Source organism: Netta rufina (assembly GCF_964035555.1).
Source record: "Netta rufina genome assembly, chromosome: 10".
NCBI classification, from domain to species: Eukaryota; Metazoa; Chordata; class Aves; order Anseriformes; family Anatidae; genus Netta; species Netta rufina.
This window is the reverse complement of record NC_140133.1, coordinates 8,548,556-8,569,285: the sequence shown is the minus strand read 5'-3', so window position 1 is coordinate 8,569,285 and position 20,730 is coordinate 8,548,556. Positions and strand designations below refer to the sequence as shown.

Here is a 20,730-nt window from a genome sequence, read left to right as displayed (position 1 = left end):
GGGAGCTACAACTGGAGTACCCTGCCTCAAAAGCTCAGAAGTGCCATTCACTGGACAGAGGAGAAGCAGATCCAACCAGTGGAATTAAGCACAAATGAGGACTTCAGATTAAAACTGGGCTTTTGAAAGGAGCCAGAGGAATCCAGGCACATGTTTCTGAGAGAATGGCGCATCTTGTTGGTCCCTTGCTGGTCCCATCAAATCGCAACCTTAACCTTCACCGAGACAATGCCTCAGAAAGAGAATGGGAAGATGCTCAAGGAAGAAACACAGGCGGATGTCTTCCTGCAGGTTGTGGTATTAAATCTCTCAGATTTTCCCCACAAACCTTCATCAGGTGTCTGAGCATCCTTATCTATATAATAAAAAGACCACACAAACAGTAGAGCACAAAACGTTAAATTAAAACCCTCCAATATTCTATTTCACCTTCACTTCCAGGCATCAGGAGTTGGCTGTCAGACACAGCTGGGCCACTAAATGTGTTCTCTGCCACTGTGGTGAAGGAAGACACTGTTATTCACACATTAATCATTTTTTCTCTTTCCTCCATTAATGTGGCCCCGTTTCTAAACAGAAATGGACACTGGGAAAGTAGAAAGGCTGTCGTTCCTTGCTGTTGGAATCTGTAATTATTTGCAGTTCATTTTCAGGATAAAACAGAGGTCTCTAAGGCAAGATAGCTATTGTGGAATACCCCCAACCTACCTTCCTAGAACAACGTAAAGTTTAGGCAACTTCCCAGTAAGATCTTCCCCTTTTTATATGGAAATATGCTTGTGTCAGCAGCAACAGGCGGGAGGAAAGAGGAAGAAAACAGCTGTGTGGAAAATTAAAAAAAAAAAACAAAAAACAAAAAACAAGTCCATTCTTATTTGAGTGACAGAACTGATGAAGCAGTCATTTTCTGGAGTGTTTTGCTTCTTATGAAAGCAGAAGAGAAAATCAAGGGACATAAAAAATGCAATGGTTTGGATTCTCCAACTTTGGAGTGGATGAAAGGAAGACAGAAGTTTGTGCCAGAGGTGGCTCGTGGGGCACAGCCTCGCAGAAAACAATGATGCACTGCTCCCTTGGGCTTATCTGGGACTGCTGTTTCTAAGTCTGGAGATGCTAGAGAGGAAGCAGCAAGAGAGAATATCCGAGCCTGTGTTGCAGCAATACGCAATACCACCCAGCGTGCTGAGAGCCGGCGAGGTCCATCGTGGCTATGCCAGGGAAAGTGGGCGAACAGCCACTGTTCTGCTCAGATGGTGCTGTGAGCCTGGACTGTGCCATACGTTGGGTACAAAGCAACGGAAAAGGAAGCCTGGTGTTCTCAAACAGCTCCAAAAATAAAGGAGGACTTTAAAGCAGGAGGCATCTAGCTGCAGCCAAAAGCAGTTAGGAGCCAGGGTGCCTCTGCCCACGTTGAACTCTGTCTTGCCAGGGCTGGACTGCGCTTTCTCCCTGCATTCTTTCGCATGCATGTGCAGCAGCCGCTGCCTTCTGCACTCAGCTGAGACATTCCTGAGTTTCTGGGTGCTGCATTGTTTCCTTCCCTCCTCTCTCTGTGATGTAAATGTCCCTTATTTTTCAGGTGCTCATGGTTCTCTTATTCCATTTCAACTTATTCCATTTCAAGAGAATAAGCTGGGGGGCCTTTTTTAAGGACTAGTTTCATTCTACTCATTTTCTCCCTTTATCATTTCCTCCCAAACCATAACACAAATTCTTCTGTAAGGCAAGACTTCAGGGAAGAAAGAAAAACACATGTGGACGTCAGTGTTTGGCTCCAACAATCCTGGGAGCTAGTTCTGGAAACAGTTATTATCTAGTGAATCACCACATTTCCAGAGCTTTTGCCCTTTACAAAACAAGAGCTGTATACACATGCTCGGGTCATTTTAGTCATGTACCTCCTCAAGAAGTTCTCAGGGACAATTTAGTTGAACATTCCTGGACATGCTAACATTTTGCATTTGGCCAAGGAAGACACTGTTCAGCATGAGGATGAAGTCTGGCTCAGAGATCACATAAGACAAGAGCACTCTTCTCCTTTCCCAGCCACTTCCATTCCTGCTACATGCCACCTGGGACTGGCCTCCTCCCAGCAGAAAATCTCTCATGGTTCTCACATCTGCTGCATCTTCCCAGTCCATACAAAATGCAGATCAAAACACAGCCTGGAGATAACATCACAAAAACCAGCTACTACCAAATCTCTTTCTCCCTTAATGCTCCGTGCAAGGCTCCTGCAAGGCAATGGAGTCTTCTTGTGGAATTACTGCACTTCCATCACAACCAAATAAAGTGGCCATCCTAAACAATCGTCAAAGACTTCATTAGACCATTGTTTTCCCTTAACTCCCACTATACATTTTCAAATGTTTCTTCTCTTTTTCCAAAAAGAAGGAAACTTTTGGGAACAGAAATCTAAAAGAGGGTTATTTTTCCTAGATTAAATAAGCTGCTCCAGAGGTGATGCAAAACATTTCACGTCTCTGTGAGTGGGTAATCATTACGTAATATTCTATGAATTATAGCCTACAGAAAGTAGGACGACACAACCATGAAGCCAAGACCACAGATCTACGAAGGCATCCTACATTCTTCTAGATGCTAATTGAAGGAACGGAGATGTTGGAATCAAAACAAAACCTTCCCACGGAAAGCGATCTGTACTCCTCACTGGGGAGCTGCTAGGAAATGTACTCGAAAGAAATGTATTCTCCCTGTTGCAAAGCAACAATTTGATAAGATTTAAAAACTCTTTTTAGAAAACTCTCCCGGGGCACATATAGACCTGTCCTGACAGATGCCAGAGATACTGAAAATAGTGGAAGACAAAGATCCCTAGTGCTATCATATCACTACCTTTGCAATCAGTGCTGATCAGAAATGCAAACTGAACCTGATCTAAAATTCAAGCAGCTGGCTCCAACCTTAATTTTAGCTTTCCAGTTCAGATGCCACACGTGTCCTTCCACGAGCAGGGAAGATATTTGACAGTCTTAAAGTTTAATTATGGATGTTATTCTGCACTTAACTAAATGTAAACGAAAAAGCGAGGTTTGGGGATAACATACAACCATCCAAATATGAAGAGCTGTTTGATGAACATTTAAACAAAGACTCACGGACTTACCTTCTGACTCTGGCAGTCAGCTGTGGGAGTGAAGCATGCTGCTAAGAAGAAAAGCAGCAACCCAGGAGGATGCATTTTCATTCTTTTACAAGCAGAAGCCTTTCCACAGACGGGGAGGTGATAGAAGCTGCAATTTCTGTAAGATAAGACCGCCTACTAAAAATCAGATCCAAGACAAACCAGAGGTTAAAAGTAAACAGCGAGAGAACATTTTCGCACTGTGCTCTTTGGATGCAAAGCCTTCATAAGGGGATCTACTAATTCTACTGTTACGTCTGTATCAATACTACCTTTTTCTTTCTTTCTATTTTTTTTTTTTTTTTTTAAATACACAAGCATAACTTCTCAGTAAAAGGTTTACTCAAAACAGGAACATCTACGGATTTCCTCTTACATATCAGTTCAAAACAGAAGGAAGGAAATCCTTAGTTTTCAACTAATTGGAACAAAAAGAGGTTCACTGTATGCTTAACTGAAGGCAAATCCAAAGGGCAAACTTAAATACCATGAATTCATGAGCGATACGTAATTTCATTTTACTGCTGGTTTTAGTATGTCCAGAACATCTCTAAGCAAAGGTTTGTGCAATGATTCCTATCCCTATGTAGGCATGAACAAAGCAATATGAGTCATGTGCCGCACATCAGAGCAGGAATACAGGAACATCAGTCAAACCCTTCAGGTAGCATTTGACATTTATTTGAAACATTTAGGTTACTCATCAAATTTATCAAATACATTGCATTTTGTAGGTGCTATATCAGCAGTAGCAAAATTTATGATTTTCCAAACGCTCTGGTGACAGTTTGATGAATCTATGGAGCTCTCCCATAGCACAAAGAATAGGAAAGTCCCAAAATGTGATTAAAAAAAAACACAAAAGTTACCTGAGTTACAGTCTGTGATCGCACTTCTCCTTTTGAACATTTCAAATAACCAAGAATTGATTATTGACAGATCTTTTACATGAACTTTGTTTCCCTGTGCTGCTAACAGAACCCACTGAACAGAGCAGTCTAAGGATTGCTTCTATTTGCAGCAATTCCTACTGAGCAATAAGGTATCTTTTCATTTTGGAGCCATTAATAGTACATGAAGGTGCATAATGAAACTAGGGTAGGAAGCTACTCTTGCATTTAGATAAATAATTGAGAGCATAAATGTTTTTTGTCCCTTGCATAAACACACAGAGGTACATGTTAATATATAAAATATGTAAGAACCGCTGTACTTACTAGTGCTGTAAATTGTGCTTTACCTCTTCCTCCATCCTACAGAGCAGCCAGCATGATGAACAGCAAGCACAATTATATATCCTGCACGAACAGGAAGCAGATAAGGCACACAAGTATCCAGTGCAACCCATGTGAGAAGTACCAGCCCACAGCTCAACCTGCCAGCTCAGCCCGCCTGTCCCATTAGGGGACCAACAGACAGCCACTCTGGTCGAGGCCAGCGGGTTTGTGCAGCCACAGAAGCCATTTGGTACCCCACAGATCTGTGAAAGGAAGCAGAGGCCTCATAACTCACACCAGTTCTGCTGGGATAGGAAAGTCACAAACGGACAGACGGGACATTCTCATGGAGGGGGACATTAGTGTGGAAGCTGCACAGTACTTTTTGTATTTACAGCCCTGGTGCTAGAGTGGCCTTGTAAACTAAACATGAGACAGGCCCTCTGCTCCATGCTACCTGTCAGGTGTTTACAGCTGAAACAGGCAGCCTAGAAGGAAGTTGAGTGATCATTGATGGTCTTCCAAGAGCTGATGATGACATAGGGATTAAGCTGCAAGTACCGGGCATCCATAGATAGATGAGATTTTAAGGTGAAAATAGCTTACCCTGGAGCGCCTGCAGAGGCATAGGCTTCTTTTTCTGAAACTTCAGCCTGTTTTCTAAGCGTGTGTTTTCCAAAGGGCTCCAGAAATAAAATGCTACGGGGTTGAAAGGACACAGCCTTCTTCTGAGGCTTTCCATTGGTGTTTGTCACCACTGCATCTGGCCTAATGCAAGGAAAAAAAAAAAAAAAGAAAAGAAGGGAAAGAAAAGGCTCGGTGAAATTCCTGTCTGAATTAATTAAGTCAGATTTGCAATAACAACAAAAGGCTCACAATCAGCTTCCTTTATCTGATCATATTTTTATATGACCATTTATTTAAAGACAAGTGATACAACAGAAATATACAGGCTACAACTGTGAACACTGAGTAGAGCCATTTTACAGTAGGTGGGCATAACATGAAAAATGAAAAGCTCATGTGTCACCAGATCAAGTGATTGTGCTTTCCTGATCAAGTGGTATAGCCAGTGTGTTTCAGGCATCCAGGAATTGCTCTGATCATTGCTGCTGGATCTGCAACACCAAAGCCTACATCAACTTTGCATCTGCATGATTCTGGGACTCAGGTTAGGAAGATGAGGCACCAACCATCTCCAAATGAATGGGTGGCCCAGAGTTGTTACCAATCAGTGGAATGATGCCAATATGCTTGTGGTGGCAGTCCAGTTGGCAGAATCACCAGCGATGGCAACAATGGCACAGAAGCAGGAAGGGGAACATTATTAGGTAGAAGAAGTGAGTATTGGTGATACAATTAATCCGTTCTTGTTCTCTTCTGGGAAATAGATTTGTCCAAGGCAGATGGATGGATGGATTTTCTCACAGATAATGTATCAATAAAAAGCTTATGCCTTAGAAGCAAAATGCATGGGATCAATTCTTTGATTTCACTGTTTTATCCAACACTGTTTACAATTGTCAGTAAATAAAAGGCTGTTCACTCATTAATTTCTATGTAAGAAACAGCTAGAGGAATGAAATGCATAAGCATCTGCACAAAGCATTTTAATCAGCTTGCAAAAAGTCCCACACAGCAAAGCTGCCAAGCAGAGATCCCTTTTTTTTTTTTTTTTTTCCCAACATCAAAAGCAAATACATCAAAAAAATACTAGATGTTAAGAAGAACTAATGTGAAAGATATCCTCAGATCTGTCAAAGAGCTCAAGAGCTGATGCTTCTAATCTGTCCAGAATTTACAGGGGAAATACCCAGTGCTGCATTAAGAATGAAGCCACAGGATTCGCTATGTCACTGGCAATTAAAGGAATTGAGACAGCCAACTTTAAAAAAGGGGAGAAAATTTGTGTGCAAGACTTATAAGGATCTGATGACACAGCACACAAAGAACAGCCCTGTCGCAGGCAGGGTAGCAGAGCCTGATTCATGGCCTACTCAACCTTTGATTGAGAAAAGGATTGTGCATTTAAAAGGTACAGTGGGAGCTGTCAATTGCCTGCAATTGCATTTATCTGTGAGGTTTACTTGCAAGCACTTGTTTGTTTTGGAAAGCACGGAGGACTTACCAGCCAACTGTCTCCTGCTCAGGCTGCACAAGAAGGCTGGCTAGCAGTTGAAGTCACAAAGCTGGGGCTCAGAAGCATCATGTTCAACTTCTGGCCCTGACACAGATGACTCCTATAAACTATTAACAATCTTCATTGGCCTGACTCACATGGATCAACAGCAGCTTGTTGGCAAGCAATAGTGCTTGGGATTTTTTCCTCACTCAGCCTTTTTGTTTCATGAGTTTATGAAACGTTGAATCTTCTGAACCAGCTAGTCTAGACCATGACACATGCTTCTTCCATGACCACATTAACATTCAGAACTGAAAAACTCTGCTGGTCAAAGCTACTCAACCTATTCCAGGGAAAAAAAAAAATCCTGTGCCTGTCTAAAGGCAAAGGATACATACACAGACTTCCAGCCTCCCATGACAGTCACGCTGCATTTTAAAATGCTCGGTCACCAGCCCTCTGCTGTGAAGCGTGTGCAGCCCTGGCTAGCTTGGGCAATTTCCTGCTATTGAAATCTTCTGTATAAGCAATCTTTACTGAAACTACGGAACCAAGACAAATGATTTACCATCCAGTCTACTATACCACACAGCTTCTGTGTGGGCTGACTATTTGGTTACTTCAGCAGAGAGAAATGAACTCGTTCCAGTCTTCTGGGAGAGCTAGGAAGGAGCGTAAAGTCTCTCCACTCTGAATCACAAGTGACTGAGAAGCTGTGAGACTCCAAAGGTACTGGTAAGGGATTAAACAGCCCAAGCCACGAGTGCCTGTGTGTCAGAGCAGGGCCAGCAGTGCCATGCTTACTGAACAGGCCCCTGAGGCTGCTGGTGCAGGGACTAGAGCACAGTCCTACAGTTTTTTGTTTTTGTTTTTTCTCTTGGCAAGCTGGAAGGAACAAGAATTTTAAAGTTTGATGATAAAAGTGAAGAAAAAACAGGAAGGTCATACGGCAAGTAGGAGACTATTTACCTCCCTCTCTCACACACACACACACTCACGCGATGGCCCATCCCAGGCAGACAGGTAGAGCTGCCTGAGCACAGCGTTGCCTTGTGGTTCAGGAAGAAATTATCACAGCTGCTCACCTCCTGTTAGCGCAAAGCCTGGAAGGGTAGCGGCACCAACGTCAGAACATAAATGCTCTAAGTCCTGCCCTACTCACTGCTGTTGACTCTGAGTTCTTTTATGCATGCTCCCGCAGGGAAAGCCTGCTAAGTATTCCCATCTCTGTTTTACTTTTATACCTTTCCCATCTATTAAGCAGTGTCCTGGGATTTTGCTGGGAGAGCCAGGTTCTAAGCTCCCCACAGATTTTTCAGTATGAATTAGATGCTGCAGTTCAGTAACAAAACGTGCTAAAAATTGCTGTGGAAAGAGTGGGGGTATGAAACTCATTACACCAAGAAGGTGCTGACGAAGTACAGAGGCCAACACTGAAAAACAACCTCACTAGATCCCCAAAGAGCAATAATATCCAGAGCTGGTAAACTAGCCATAAGGGTTTATTATTACAAACATTAAAAATTCTGAGAGGGGACAAGAAAAATTTGTCCTCAGGACAAGTGACTAGTGAGTTGCGACCTGTCTTCATCAGGCATTTCTTTAAGCATCTATCGAGGTCTTGTTCAGAGCTGGCTACACACATTCTTTAACACCTTCCTGGTGTTTCATATCCTCGCTTTTTCCACAGCTCATCAAGTTACTAAATGCCCCTCCATTATCAGGTAGACAGCAGGAAACAGAAGTTTGTAGTCTGTCTGCTCTAAACCACAACTTCATGCTTTTCCTCCTGTTGCCACTTCTCCTAAGATTGTGTATGCTTGAAGATTTGAAGATTAATACCATAACACTTTTGAATCAGATGTATGCAAGCTAGAAGTGGCATTGTGTTACTCTTTTTTTTTTTTTTTAATTAAAAATTATCAAAAGTTGTCAAGACCAGGAAAACAACTTAAATGGGCTGATGTAAACACATCACCATTCAGTACATCTGCAGCCAAGAGATTGCAGGGCTGTAAAAACAGCATGGGAATGGACACGGAGCATACAGGATGCAGGTCAGGCTGTCACTTCACCTTACAAAGAAAGCATGGCTGAGCTCAGGTCACCACCTCATTCACTCTCCTTCCTAGTGAGATTTATTTACAATTTTTCAATTGTAATACAAAGGAAATTTTAAAACCTTTGACCATATCCTCAGCAGATGACACTGAGCACAAATGCAGGGGTCTTCCCTAGGGTTACATACACCTACATCAGTTGGAAAGCCAAACTATGGAAGATCGTTTAGGACACATTTTCTTGAAAAAAGGTCTTCCCACCTGCCCATGTATGCATCCAGTCCCAACTTAAGCAACTTTGATACTGTCTTAATACTGAACTGTTTGAAGCTGTAAGAGATTTGAGGGCAACCTAAAGAGAAATGAGCATGCATGGCTTCATAGCACTCTTGGAAAGAGAGAGGAAGAAATCAAAGCTGTTCTATGTGACCAAAACCGCTTACAAAGCTTCTTCAGTCTGCAGAACATTCTGTACAAGCTAATTGTGGAAAACAGAAAATGACACAATCAGCTAATTTACAGAATCCAAGATGAAGGACTGCATTTTCAAGGAAAACTCAAATAGTGCCATTTATTTCTAAAAGTGGGGATTTAATCAAAATATAACAGACAAAGACAACAGACTGGTGCCAAGGGACAACAGTGAACAGTTTTTCAGCTGAACATTGAACTTTAACGATCAGAAATGTGCACGCACAAAGCACCATAACTCCACCAGGTTTTAACATGGGCCAAAGAACAGGGGAGCAAACATCTGAATTACTACAACATGTTTTTTTTTTTTTTATATATAAACATAGAAATAAACTGGAGCTAGTATCAGCAAAGCCAGTTTGCACCTACTTTGTCTAGACCATGCTTCCCCTGGCAGAATACAAGAGATAATGGAAAAAAATGCCCTGAAAATAAACAATTCTCATCACACTGTGAGATACTAAATGTAAGAATCAGGAAATATTGTATTATATAACTAAAAAACTACTGAACATTTCATTCATCTTAATACAATCAGTGCTTACCACACTTAAAGGGAAATTGTACCCATTTTCTGGATTGTATCTGACACAAACAGAAATATTTTAACAGCTTAAAGGAGGACTTCTTAACTGAAACCTCAAGAATATTTGTTTTAAGCTTTAATGCCACAAGACAGAAAAAACTTGCCATTCCTGGAGATGCTCAAGACTTGTTTGGAACAGGAACTCGATGTGTTTGAACTCTGCCCTGTTCTGAGCATGACAGGTATCTCTCAACTTAAGTTCCTTTACATTTTTTAAGGGAGAATCAGTTTTAAGCAGCATCAGCTGGCCATGTATATCAAAACCATCCTTCCATTCTTAACCCCTGCAGATGCAGAACAGTTACTCAGTCTCAGAATTAGTCTTCACAATAGTCAGTAGTTTTGTTTTTTTTTCCCCCTGTCATAGGAGGCTAGAACTTGCTGGGCACAATAGTATCTGAAGTTACAGATGACAATTTGGAAAGCAAATTCCTACTGTCTGATGGAGCAGCAAAAAGACTTCAAGTAAATCCTCTTTAAACTGTGCTTAGAAGCTGCAGACCCTCAGTTTCCACAACTCAGCTTTATTTCTGGACCAGTATGTATTTGCTAAATTATTTTTCTTCCTGCCTATTTCATACTTTACAATATACTCTAGGAACAAAATGTCACTGAACTACTATACAGTATTCTGCAAACACAAAAGGTGTACTTGAATAAAGACAAGGCCAAGCAAAAACTGTCAAATTACACTTTATTTGTATTGACAAAATAGGCAAAAGACTTGGTGTTCAGAGATAAATTAATTATTTGCTGACAAAACAGTTGTATAGCCATGTTGTGTATTTCCATTTTCAAGACTACACTGAACAGACTTTTCTGAGTAGACTTTTACAGGCAATTCTTTTCCCTAGTCTAAGAAAAAAGAATGCTCAAACTAATCTCATGAGAAAGTGTCACCTGCTTGTCACTCAAATTTTACTGTTAAGTTCATAATTGGCAGCAAATAATTACATCTGGCCTCAGAAAGGAAAAAAATATGTAAAACTAAGGTCATTAAATAATAAGCATTAGCAGCATACCCAAAATACATCTTGTACAAAGAACATTGCACTTGAACTTACACAAGCATTTACTGTTATTTACACATCAGAATTTGTATAGAACATCAAGATTGATATATACAGAAAAACAGCAGAAACCTTAACAGCCCTAGAAGACGGCATATCTAGTGTTGACTCCTAATTTTTTCCATACAGTTTCCCAGGATGTCTCATGAGTTTTTTTCACTATATACTGTTGCATAAAAAATACTTTACAAAAAGTTCAACCCCTAGCTAACACTTCAGAGTATTTGTATGGACTATTAAATGTTCACTGCACTAGGGAGCAAGGGAACAGTTCCCTTGTTCAGCTCCTTAATAAAAATACAGAATTTGACAGGCTCTATTTAAATGCTGTGCTTTACTTTATAATAAACACTGAAATCACTTAGCTGTGCAATGATTACCCAGTGAGTTCCAAAGGCAGTTCCCTACCACACAGTATCTCCCACTGTCTTGCAAGCAACGAAATTAACTTCTCTCGGCTTTCTGCACTTGGGATAAAGATGTACCACTGGATCTCTCTGCTCCTGCTGCCTTCTAGTTTTGCATTTCCCTTTGGGGCATTATCAGTGTCTCCAAAGTGATCCAGTGTTAAGTTCTGCATCAGATCCTGATTCTGAACATCATCAAACACAAAAGTAAGGGCCTGCGGATATGTCTGATAACCCATAAGGACTCTATCTAAATCCCGGATTCGTCTTCCATCTGCAAGCTGATACTTGTCTCTCTTTGGTGGTTCCTTAGCAAATTCAGGTAGTGGGTAACTGATGTAATCTTCATCAAAGAGAAACAAATCAGAGCTGGTTAGTATAAGTGTTTTAGGTTGAAGTGAACTAGTGTTTTGGGCAGATCCTTCAACATGATTTACTTGAAATGCCAACACATACAGAAGGATATTGAGGGACTGAAGATTAGTCAAATCATCCATCTTCTCTGCCACTAGAAAAGCAAGGTCCCCAATCTCCTCTTCATTGGGATAAATAAATTTTACTCTGCTTGAGTGAATCAGTTCATAATTCTCCATTTTTCCTGCAAGAACAAGTACACAGTGTTATACTTCCACTTAAATACTATAAAATACTTAAATGCATGAGGATAAGCAACAACATTGGATAGTTGGTTGTATCTTGAATTTTTCCAGATACCATTTTTGCATGTATGGTTTTACTTCACAATATTGGAATAATTTTTATTACCTGTATTTCTGCAGCTTTCTCACCACAACTAGTTCAGGCTGACAGTAAAAGAGGCAGAAGGAAACAGCTGAATTCTCATATCAGACTACCCACCTTCTTACCAGCTGATTTCCTCTGCTTCCTCCTTCCCACTCCCTAGTTCTGAACTGACAAAGCATCATCAGATCACTGAACACAAGCTTCCTACGTTTTTCAAACAGACAAAAGACAGAAAATAAAAACAAGAAGAAATAAAACCTCTACATGAATTATTTTTATATCCCCTCCATTGCTTATATACCCCTGTTGGATGAGCACATTCCTCTCTTTCAGTGTTAGGCTTCCTTCAAGTTTTGCTGTTTTCTATTTAATACTTCCAGGGAGTAAGAGTTTGCAGTATTGCCTCCTGTCATTACAGAACCTATCTGCTTTTTTCCACATAAATCAGCTGACCTAAGGAAAGGTCTGACTACTCTTACCAGATCTTGCCCTTTCTGGGCTTCCACACCTTCTCCTTAGAGCAGTTACACTAATAATCATTCTTCAGGAAAATGTGATTTTATTTTGTGAATAAGATTCAGAATTCTAAGCATAAATGTTTAACCTGACATTGGAACTGAACTTGATGTGCCTCAAAAAGATTTGGTTTTCACTTCACTACATTCTCTCAGAATGATGGGATTCCTTCATCTGACCAAGCAAGGAAAACCATAACTTTTAGACTTTATTATATTTACTGTCCTTTGATGAAAGACTTACAAGTCTTTCTAGGTTGAAACTCGCAGTGGGAGTACATAGGAAACGCAGTTTCTGCTGTATCAAAGCAGCAGTTTAGTAGTTTTGATGCTCTTAGTAACAAGCCTAAATAGCTACAGCCATGTAAAAAAGTCCACTTACCAGTGTTTTTACTCCCAAATTCGGAGTAGAAGTCTTTATCTATTGGCTCTGGTGAAGGTGTGCGTGCAAGCAGTGACAGAACTGCCATAAGCTGCTGCATGAAAGCATGGGTGTTGTAACTGTCTCTTGTCAGGCAAGTGACAATATGATCTGCAGAGTGTCCTGAATAGAATACAGAAAAACCATTCACACATCTGTACGTGGCACTACCATAGCTTCACCAACATGCAACTGTCACCAAAATAATTTCTTGCAAGCATTATTTCTCCCCAAAAGATTCATCATTATTCAGAAAACCTTAAAATCCTTGGAAAAGTATAATACAATTCTTACAAACCCCTCAAAAATAGAGGATATAATTTAACTTGATTTAAAATGATGCATACAAATTGTAAAATAGTTGAACAGTTTATCTTACAGAAAAATTGCCCTTAACTTTCTTTGTATACTAGCTATATGTAAGCTTACTTCATATCATTTTCAATAATTTTTCCCCATCAAGGTCACAAGACAATTAGAAAGACACTTCAGAACATAGAAACATATGGCTCACAGGTAGTGGTACTCTAGGACAAAGCAATACAACCTCAAAACTTTACGTATGTTACTTCAACTAAATTTTAAGTTGACATTCTCATCTTACGGAAACTAAAGTCTCCTTTTCCATCCAAAAAAATCAATCATCAACTAACCACATATTTTGCAATGTGGACAGAACCTTGATCTTACTCTTCATTGCAAGCCAAAGCCTCAGAACAACAAGAAAGTCTTTAGAATTCCTTTCTGATCAGTCGTCAAGATAGAAGATTTTTTAAAAGCACTTGTGGGACCAATTCATCAACATTAGAAGCTTCCTAGATACCTCAATTACAAGATGTTGCAAGCCTACTCATACAGCACCATCAGCATTACATTAACTCCTCTTAAGAAAAGGCAGCAAAAAAACTTTTTCAGCTTCCTAATCAAGAGAAGAATCCATCTGAAGTAAGACTAAACAGATAATATTGATCTGAAAAAAATTAAAGCATAAGATGTACTCACCAGTAATTCTGAAGTATTGGTCAAACAGGCCAACATTTACTGACTGCAGATCATTAAGTTTTAACACAAAGCAGCAAGAGAGGTGGAAAGAGTTGTTTTCACAATCTGAGTGCTCTTCATTCCAAAAATCTGTTGAAGATATGATAAAGTCAAAAGAAAAAGAATGATGATACTCCTTTCTATAAGTGTAATTTCTATATCCAGAAAATGTATCACACAAAAAAAAAAAAAGTTGAGAAGTAGGCAGGAATACTGGTTGATTTCTCAAACACCGTATCTCCTTGTTAACATTATTTCTTGAAGAACTGCATCGCAGATAAATTTACAAATCACTCATATGAACTGAATGCACACTGTTTCATTCTCTTCACTTACCATTCTGCTTTCTTAAATGGCCTTTACCTACCCAGGTGATGCTGGGGATTATCAAATAATAATCAGAGGGAAGCATGGACACAATGGCACATGGAAGTGTTTATCTGACAAGCAGCCATGACTCAAGAACCCAAACCTGCAGCTTTGAAGATAAAATCCCCATGCAAGCACTTTGCAGAGGGTGGATTGTGCCACTCTTCCTCAACCAGGAAGATCAGCCAAAACTGGTAGTTAAACTCAAGACAAACAGATGGGGATTAAGTTCAATCTTACCAGAGGATCAAAATTAATAGCTCTCTTACCTAACTGATGCTCATCCGCACAAATGAAAGAATCGTCCAACAGAAAGTAAATAGCTTTTGTTGAGAGAAGCACACAAGCCATCACTTCCACGTTGGGAGTTTTGTAAAACAGAACTGAAGACCACATGAGATGCCTCAGCTCTTCATTTTCCACCTAAAACGTAAATTGTATTTCACAAATCACTTGCACACTTTGACCTTTCAGACAGCTTTACCATCTCAGAGGCAGCTTTAGATTACTAGAAAAAGTTTCAAAACATTTGAAGCATCCAAATGTGCTATAGTGAGAGCAGAAGTTTACCTTTAGCTGCTAAACACATCTACAATAGCTGTCTACTGAAAATGCTTTGGTTTTGTGTAACAGAATATTTTTCTATCATGGTCTAATTATTCCCTATTTTCTGACAAAGAAAAGAAACAATTAGTGCACAAGATGCTTTCTAAAACAAAAAGACAATTTTACCAACAGATGAGCAGTGACTCCCACACCTCAGGCCTAACAAGCCTTCACAATGCAACTCCGAGTTCGGATTTAAAGATCCTTAAGAAAGGATGGAAGTGATGGAAGCACAGCTCATCACTACAGATGCTGTTCCAGCCAGGCATCCTTCCAGCTTCTAGCCTGATGAGTGCTGTGAGCTCTCAAATGAGTCACCTGCTTTTTTTTTTTTAAATCAACTTCTCCCAGTGCAAAGAAAAGTACAACTTACAAATTGTGGTTACTTTAGAATACTTTAAGAAAAAAGGTAATAATAAAAGCATCTATTTCTTACTAAGCTCTTCAATTGACATTTTTACTAGAAACACAGTGATTTATCACTTCAAATGCCACCTCACTGATTAAGTTAGAACTGTACTTTTAAACTTAATGTTCCCCACAGCCAATAAACCTAATTTCTCAATTACAGGTTTATCTGCTCATGTTTTTGGAGTCCCTAGAGCCAAGCACATACTGTCTTGTATTCATGAACTGTATTACCCAAAATGTCAGGACACAGTGTAGCTAGGTACCAACACAAGAGATAATTCCACTCTGTTGATTATTTCATTTTATCATTTTAAAAGAAAAATAGGAACATTTTTGGAATGGTCATTTTCAAGACGTACTAGTGTACTTTCTGGCTCTGCATCAAGGATCCTGAAGGCAAAATATGCCTGCCAGGACCACAATCACTGCAGTAGGGGCCTCAAAGGCAAGTTGCACAAACAGGTTTCTGAGCAAAATGTTTCCAGGTTTGCTTCAGCTAAGCTTTTCAAGTTTGATCAGGCAAGGTTTTTCACTTTTTTTTTTTTTTTTTTTTTTTAAGTATTGTCTAATACTGAAAGGTCAAGTCATACTTTTATATACCCAGGCTAGGTGCAATACCTCTGCAATGTTGCCATGGAAAAATTCAACTAGGGCATTTCCTTTCAGCCCAGCCACATACTGCAGAGATGCAGAAACGTGTAGGTGAATTGGAACCTGGTTATCTTCTGTAATCTTCTGCATAAGAAATTCAGATGGATATAAAGATGACAGAGTCAGATGAGGCTTGCAAAAGCTAGGAGACAAATCCAGAAAACATCATCAAAATTTCAGGAAATAAACAACTCTCCCCAACAAAAATTCATACTTAGTCATTCAACAACTGGGAACATGCAACTTCTATTCTTAGTTTATGAATGTGACTCTAAATGAGATCTCTTAAGCATCACTATCTGTTATGGTATCAGCCTTCAAGCACCTGAAACACAAAGATTCCTTCCATAAGAAAATACATTTTAAATTATAACCACAGAACATTTTTTCTTTAAAGGTTGACAGGTGTGTTCCAGGATAGCCAGTCACACATACCAAAGAACAGCAGAATCAAAGTGGTCTACAAGTCAAACCAACTACAATAACAACTGCAAACAGTGGCAGCGCCACCTTACCTTCAATACCATGCAATAAATCTTTTATGGGAATTGTTACCTTGCTGATTGACCATGTCTGTTTGAATCCAAAGAGTGATTTCTTGCAGCATCTGGTTTGTTTGAAGCTTTGAAAATAACAATAGTCTTAACATCCTGCAGGAGTGTCCTTAAGAGACTGTAAATTCTTAGAAAGTGGAATTTCTCATGAGGTAGAACAAACACCGCTGTAACAAATCTGTATCCAATGAGCAACTCCAGCACATGCCCATCCAAAAATGAACCCTTCTGTTGAATAGACACGTGAGTCGGATGTAGCACAACTGATGCTAATGGTATCCTATTCAGCATAAGAACACTTCTCAAATCTTCTTCTGTGCCTACCCATTTACTTGGCAGTAAACTGAAATCCACTTTGACTATGTACAAATGCTGGGGTGTTAGAAACACCCAACAGGGATGGAACACACAGGGGCTCTGGTCAGAAGACTTGTACATTGAAGAATAAAGTGCTGAACACAAATCATTTTTTGACCATTTTTTGTTATTGCCAGCTGGCTCTGGATGATGCAAAGTTTTCTGAACATTGGTTTTGTTCCCGTAAACAAGGTATGTTAGGAAGCAACCTTTTATCTCCACATCCTCTGAGGAAATGCAATTCAATTCCATAAGCTGACAAAGAAACTCTTGGAGGTTTGCATTTCCACAGTATATTGTGGAGCTTTGTAACACTGATGTGCAGCGTTGAGAACACGTGTGCAAACAGGAATAAAAATCTTGAAGATTCTGGGAGTCTGAAACAACAAGCAAGCAGTTATCGCTGTTTTTCAGCTTCAGTGTTAAACAGATTTCTGGCATGAAAAATCCAAATTCTGCTATATCAGTATATGGAAAACATAGCATTAATTTCAAGGCAGAGGGGATATGCTGGCAATTTCCTCTCAATTCCTGAGGAAGAATCTCAAACACAGCTAGCAAATCATCAGTCAAAACCAAACAGGAAGCAAACTGCCTGAGTCCCTTATGAATGTGAATAGAGAAACTCCAGAGAATTTTGACTATGTCAACGCTCTTCACTGCTGTGCTGTCAGATGATTGAGTATCTGAAGTTGTGTTGAACTCAAAAGTCTGATCTCCTTCATGAAGTCCCATTTCAAAATACCCATCTTCTTTGTCTGTGGTTCTGGAATCACACAGAGGGCTTCCTTTATTCTCTGTAAAGGAGTGGGGTGATCTCTGCACAGTCTGAACTATCAAGGCAGAAAGGTGCTGGATAAAATCCTGGTTTGTGGCAGTGTATGACATGCAATTGAAAGGCAAGATGATGGTGTTATAGGGGTCAGGCACAGCACAGTGTTCTTCCTCTGAATGATCCAAACTTCAAAAGAGACAACAAGCCACAGTAAGTACAAACAAGTTTAAAACCAGCTACAATGATCTACATTTCATGGCACTTCCTATCAGAATTTGAGGCTTACTCTTTGCTACTTCAGTTAAGTCAGTGTAATTTATAGAACATCCTTGCACTGCACACAGCCATTAGTTTCTAAGGCTGGTAACGTACAATTTTATAGAAAGGACTAAAATTTTTACTCGTCCTTTATTTCCCACCTTGTATAAGCATATCCATACAAGTTAGAGCACTTTACAATACAGCCATTGCTATTTTTGAGACTACCAAATACATTCCAGAGTTCAAAGGTTAAAAACACTTTACACAATGTAATCACTTTTGGTTCAAAAACAGATACAGCACACAATGAAAAATAGTTCAGCCCTACAGGCCAAGTTTTAAGAATGCCATATCTACTGCTGTTATCCAAAAGCTAACAAGGATATAAACCAGAACTTTTATATCTAGCTTACCACGTACGACCACCTCTTCCATACTCTTCACATGAGTCTAATAGAGAGGCAGGTGCCTACAGAAGAGAAGAAAACATCAGGAAGCTACCAATTACTTATGGCTGCTGCCAGTCTTCAGCACACATGAAGAGCGAAACTAATGTTAGCAACAGCTTTTTAAAACAACTCTGTGAAGTCCTGATTGTTGTACTCACATCAGCTGAACAGATCTCCTTTGAGGATCCTAACACACTGCCTTGTTTACTTTAGGTTAGATATTCAATAAGGTAAGAAAAGAATGGACCGTTAACGACTTGAGAACGGATCCAACCTTAGGTCCATAGATTATTGTAGCACACTACAAATATATACTCAAGTACTATGAAGTGAGGAAAAAAGGTAAAGGAACTTAAAGACCAACGACATTGGTGACTAAGGAAAACACTACCCCCAAAGTCTTACCATCTCTTTCCCTGAAGCCACGCATATGAATACTTCTAATAGTTACAACAAATGAAAATGTAATTCAAGAGCTATCAACAACAGCAGGAGTTTGAAGGAGACAAATTAAGGCCATTACCTATGGAGAAGATTCTCCAGCAATACTAACAAGACTAGCAAGAAAATCTCCTTCTGCAAGGTGATATTGTCTTGCACAAGGTAAGTCTTGCACAGAGCAAGTGGATACTAAACATTAACATGATACTAATACTGGGTCAACATGCTGAAGTCATGACAGTGACACCAATTCTCTGCAAATCTTGTAAAGTGTGATTATACATTTAATTTATAAGGTGGACCAGCAACTTCACACTGTTTAGGCCCACCTCCTTTTTACATTATAGCAACTCTGAAAAAAGAAATCCATATAGCTGTGCTACAGATTACTCTGATAACCAAAGTTTAAGATCAGGAAAGCCTGCAAAAAAACTTTTCAAAATACCATAAAACAAACATAAGAACTGCAATTACCTGATTTTTACATCTGGAATCTGGTATTTCAAAGCATCTCTGGGGAACTGTATGGTCTGTAGGAGTCAATCCACTGGATTGCAAAGAACTGCTAGCTAGGACTGTTTCTTCACAAATTATTTCTAGAACAAATAGAAACTGCTCTTAAAACTACTGCAGTAAAACCAAAATTGATGTCTATCTGCCAGACAAGTGGAATAAAAACTGTACAAAGTCTGATGATAAATCATTAAAGCTAAATGAGCCAAGACAAAAGAGAAGCAGGTAGAATCCTAGTTGAATTGCAGACAAGCCCTTAACTGTATTGAAAGTTGCATTAAAATGGATGAAATTCCTTTTCCAAGCTAACAATTTAAATCTCAGCTTCTGGTGTAAGAATCACCCTTAGTTTTAACAGAAGTTGTCAATTTTTCTAAAAGTAACCCTTACTTTTAACAAACTATCGCTTGGCTGGCAAAACCAGCAGCAAAGCACTCTGGCAACTTTTCAGCATTCTTTCAAGTTTCCACAGGCTTCAGGTGAACAAGCACAGTTAACTGCGTCAATTGTTCAGAAAGTCAGACATACCTGGCCCCTCAAACACCACTCAAGAAAATTAGCCCACCTTATTCAAAATCTTTCTGAAGGGTTCAAAGCTGTGTATTAATAAAACTTATGAGCAGATATATGGGAACATTCTTGTGGACATTTGACATTTTTTGCCTGTGATACTTGCACTGAAGCAACACAGAGAATCCATTTTCAGTATTACCACTGAGCCAGCCAGTTCAAATACATAAATGAGCAAATGAAACCAACAGAATTAGAGTGGATGTTTTTCTAGCCTGAGCATAAGAACTCCTGCATGTACCTTTCTGGACTGATAGTCAAATTTAGCAGATTACATCAAACCTTCTCATAGTCAGAGGAAACACAGAAGGTATTTATTACTTGAACAAAACACTGCATTAGCAATAAGGAAATTCGTATTGACAGGAAAAACAGAACATGACAATATTATTTTTGGTTTTCTGTTTCCTATATAAATATTTCATCTTTTTCCATAAGCCATTTGCCAGTGACATTTAATTTGAATAATATGTTACGGAAACAGATGGTGTGTAGAAAAACTGCAGAGAAAACAATTCATAGAAATAGCATATCAGGAAATTAATTCCATTATTCATGATTTAAGGTCTAACAGTAAAACTAATTGCCCAGCATATTTCAAAATTCTTAAATAGATTTATCAAAGTCAGTTTTGAAAACAACCCTCGATAGCTAAATAATAAAAATTCCTGTTACTGAAGATGAAAACAGCTTGCCCTATTCCTCTTTTATTTTCCTACCCCTTAAGCAGTCTTCCCTACGATTTTACTAAAGGAACCTCATCAAAAAATACTACAGTAACTAAACATTATATCTTACACCAATCTTTCTAAAAAATTCAAGTACTTTGGGAAGGAAGACCCGTTGTTTTTCTCCCCCTAGATTCATTTGCTCTTAAATATTTACCATAGTAGAACAGAACTATGGACCAATAACTTTGAAAGTTACAGTTGTTGCTAGCATACATTTTTACAGCTAGTTCTGTGTAAAAC

General features: G+C 39.3%; 2 protein-coding genes across 3 annotated transcripts in view; both read right to left on the bottom strand.

Moving 5' to 3' along the window:
* Positions 1–3,387, bottom strand: part of STAB1 (stabilin 1) — a 56,451-nt gene extending 53,064 nt beyond the window's left edge. The window contains exon 1 of the mRNA XM_084292768.1: positions 3,128–3,387. Coding sequence (XP_084148894.1) covers positions 3,128–3,208 — 81 coding nt within the window. The 5' untranslated portion in view covers positions 3,209–3,387. The remainder of the gene's footprint in view (positions 1–3,127) is intronic.
* A 6,894-nt stretch (positions 3,388–10,281) lies between these two features.
* NISCH (nischarin) overlaps positions 10,282–20,730 on the bottom strand; it is a 28,902-nt gene continuing 18,453 nt past the window's right edge. The window contains exons 14-21 of one of the 2 annotated variants that reach the window (XM_084292637.1): positions 19,151–19,272; positions 18,200–18,255; positions 16,395–17,711; positions 15,807–15,981; positions 14,441–14,594; positions 13,764–13,892; positions 12,723–12,884; positions 10,282–11,679 (exon numbers count right to left, since the gene is read on the bottom strand). In XM_084292637.1, the coding sequence (XP_084148763.1) occupies positions 11,051–11,679; positions 12,723–12,884; positions 13,764–13,892; positions 14,441–14,594; positions 15,807–15,981; positions 16,395–17,711; positions 18,200–18,255; positions 19,151–19,272 (2,744 nt within the window). In that variant the 3' untranslated portion in view covers positions 10,282–11,050. Of the gene's footprint in view, positions 11,680–12,722; positions 12,885–13,763; positions 13,893–14,440; positions 14,595–15,806; positions 15,982–16,394; positions 17,712–18,199; positions 18,256–19,150; positions 19,273–20,730 lie in introns of those variants that run through there. The other variant, XR_014618725.1, reaches the window with a different exon arrangement.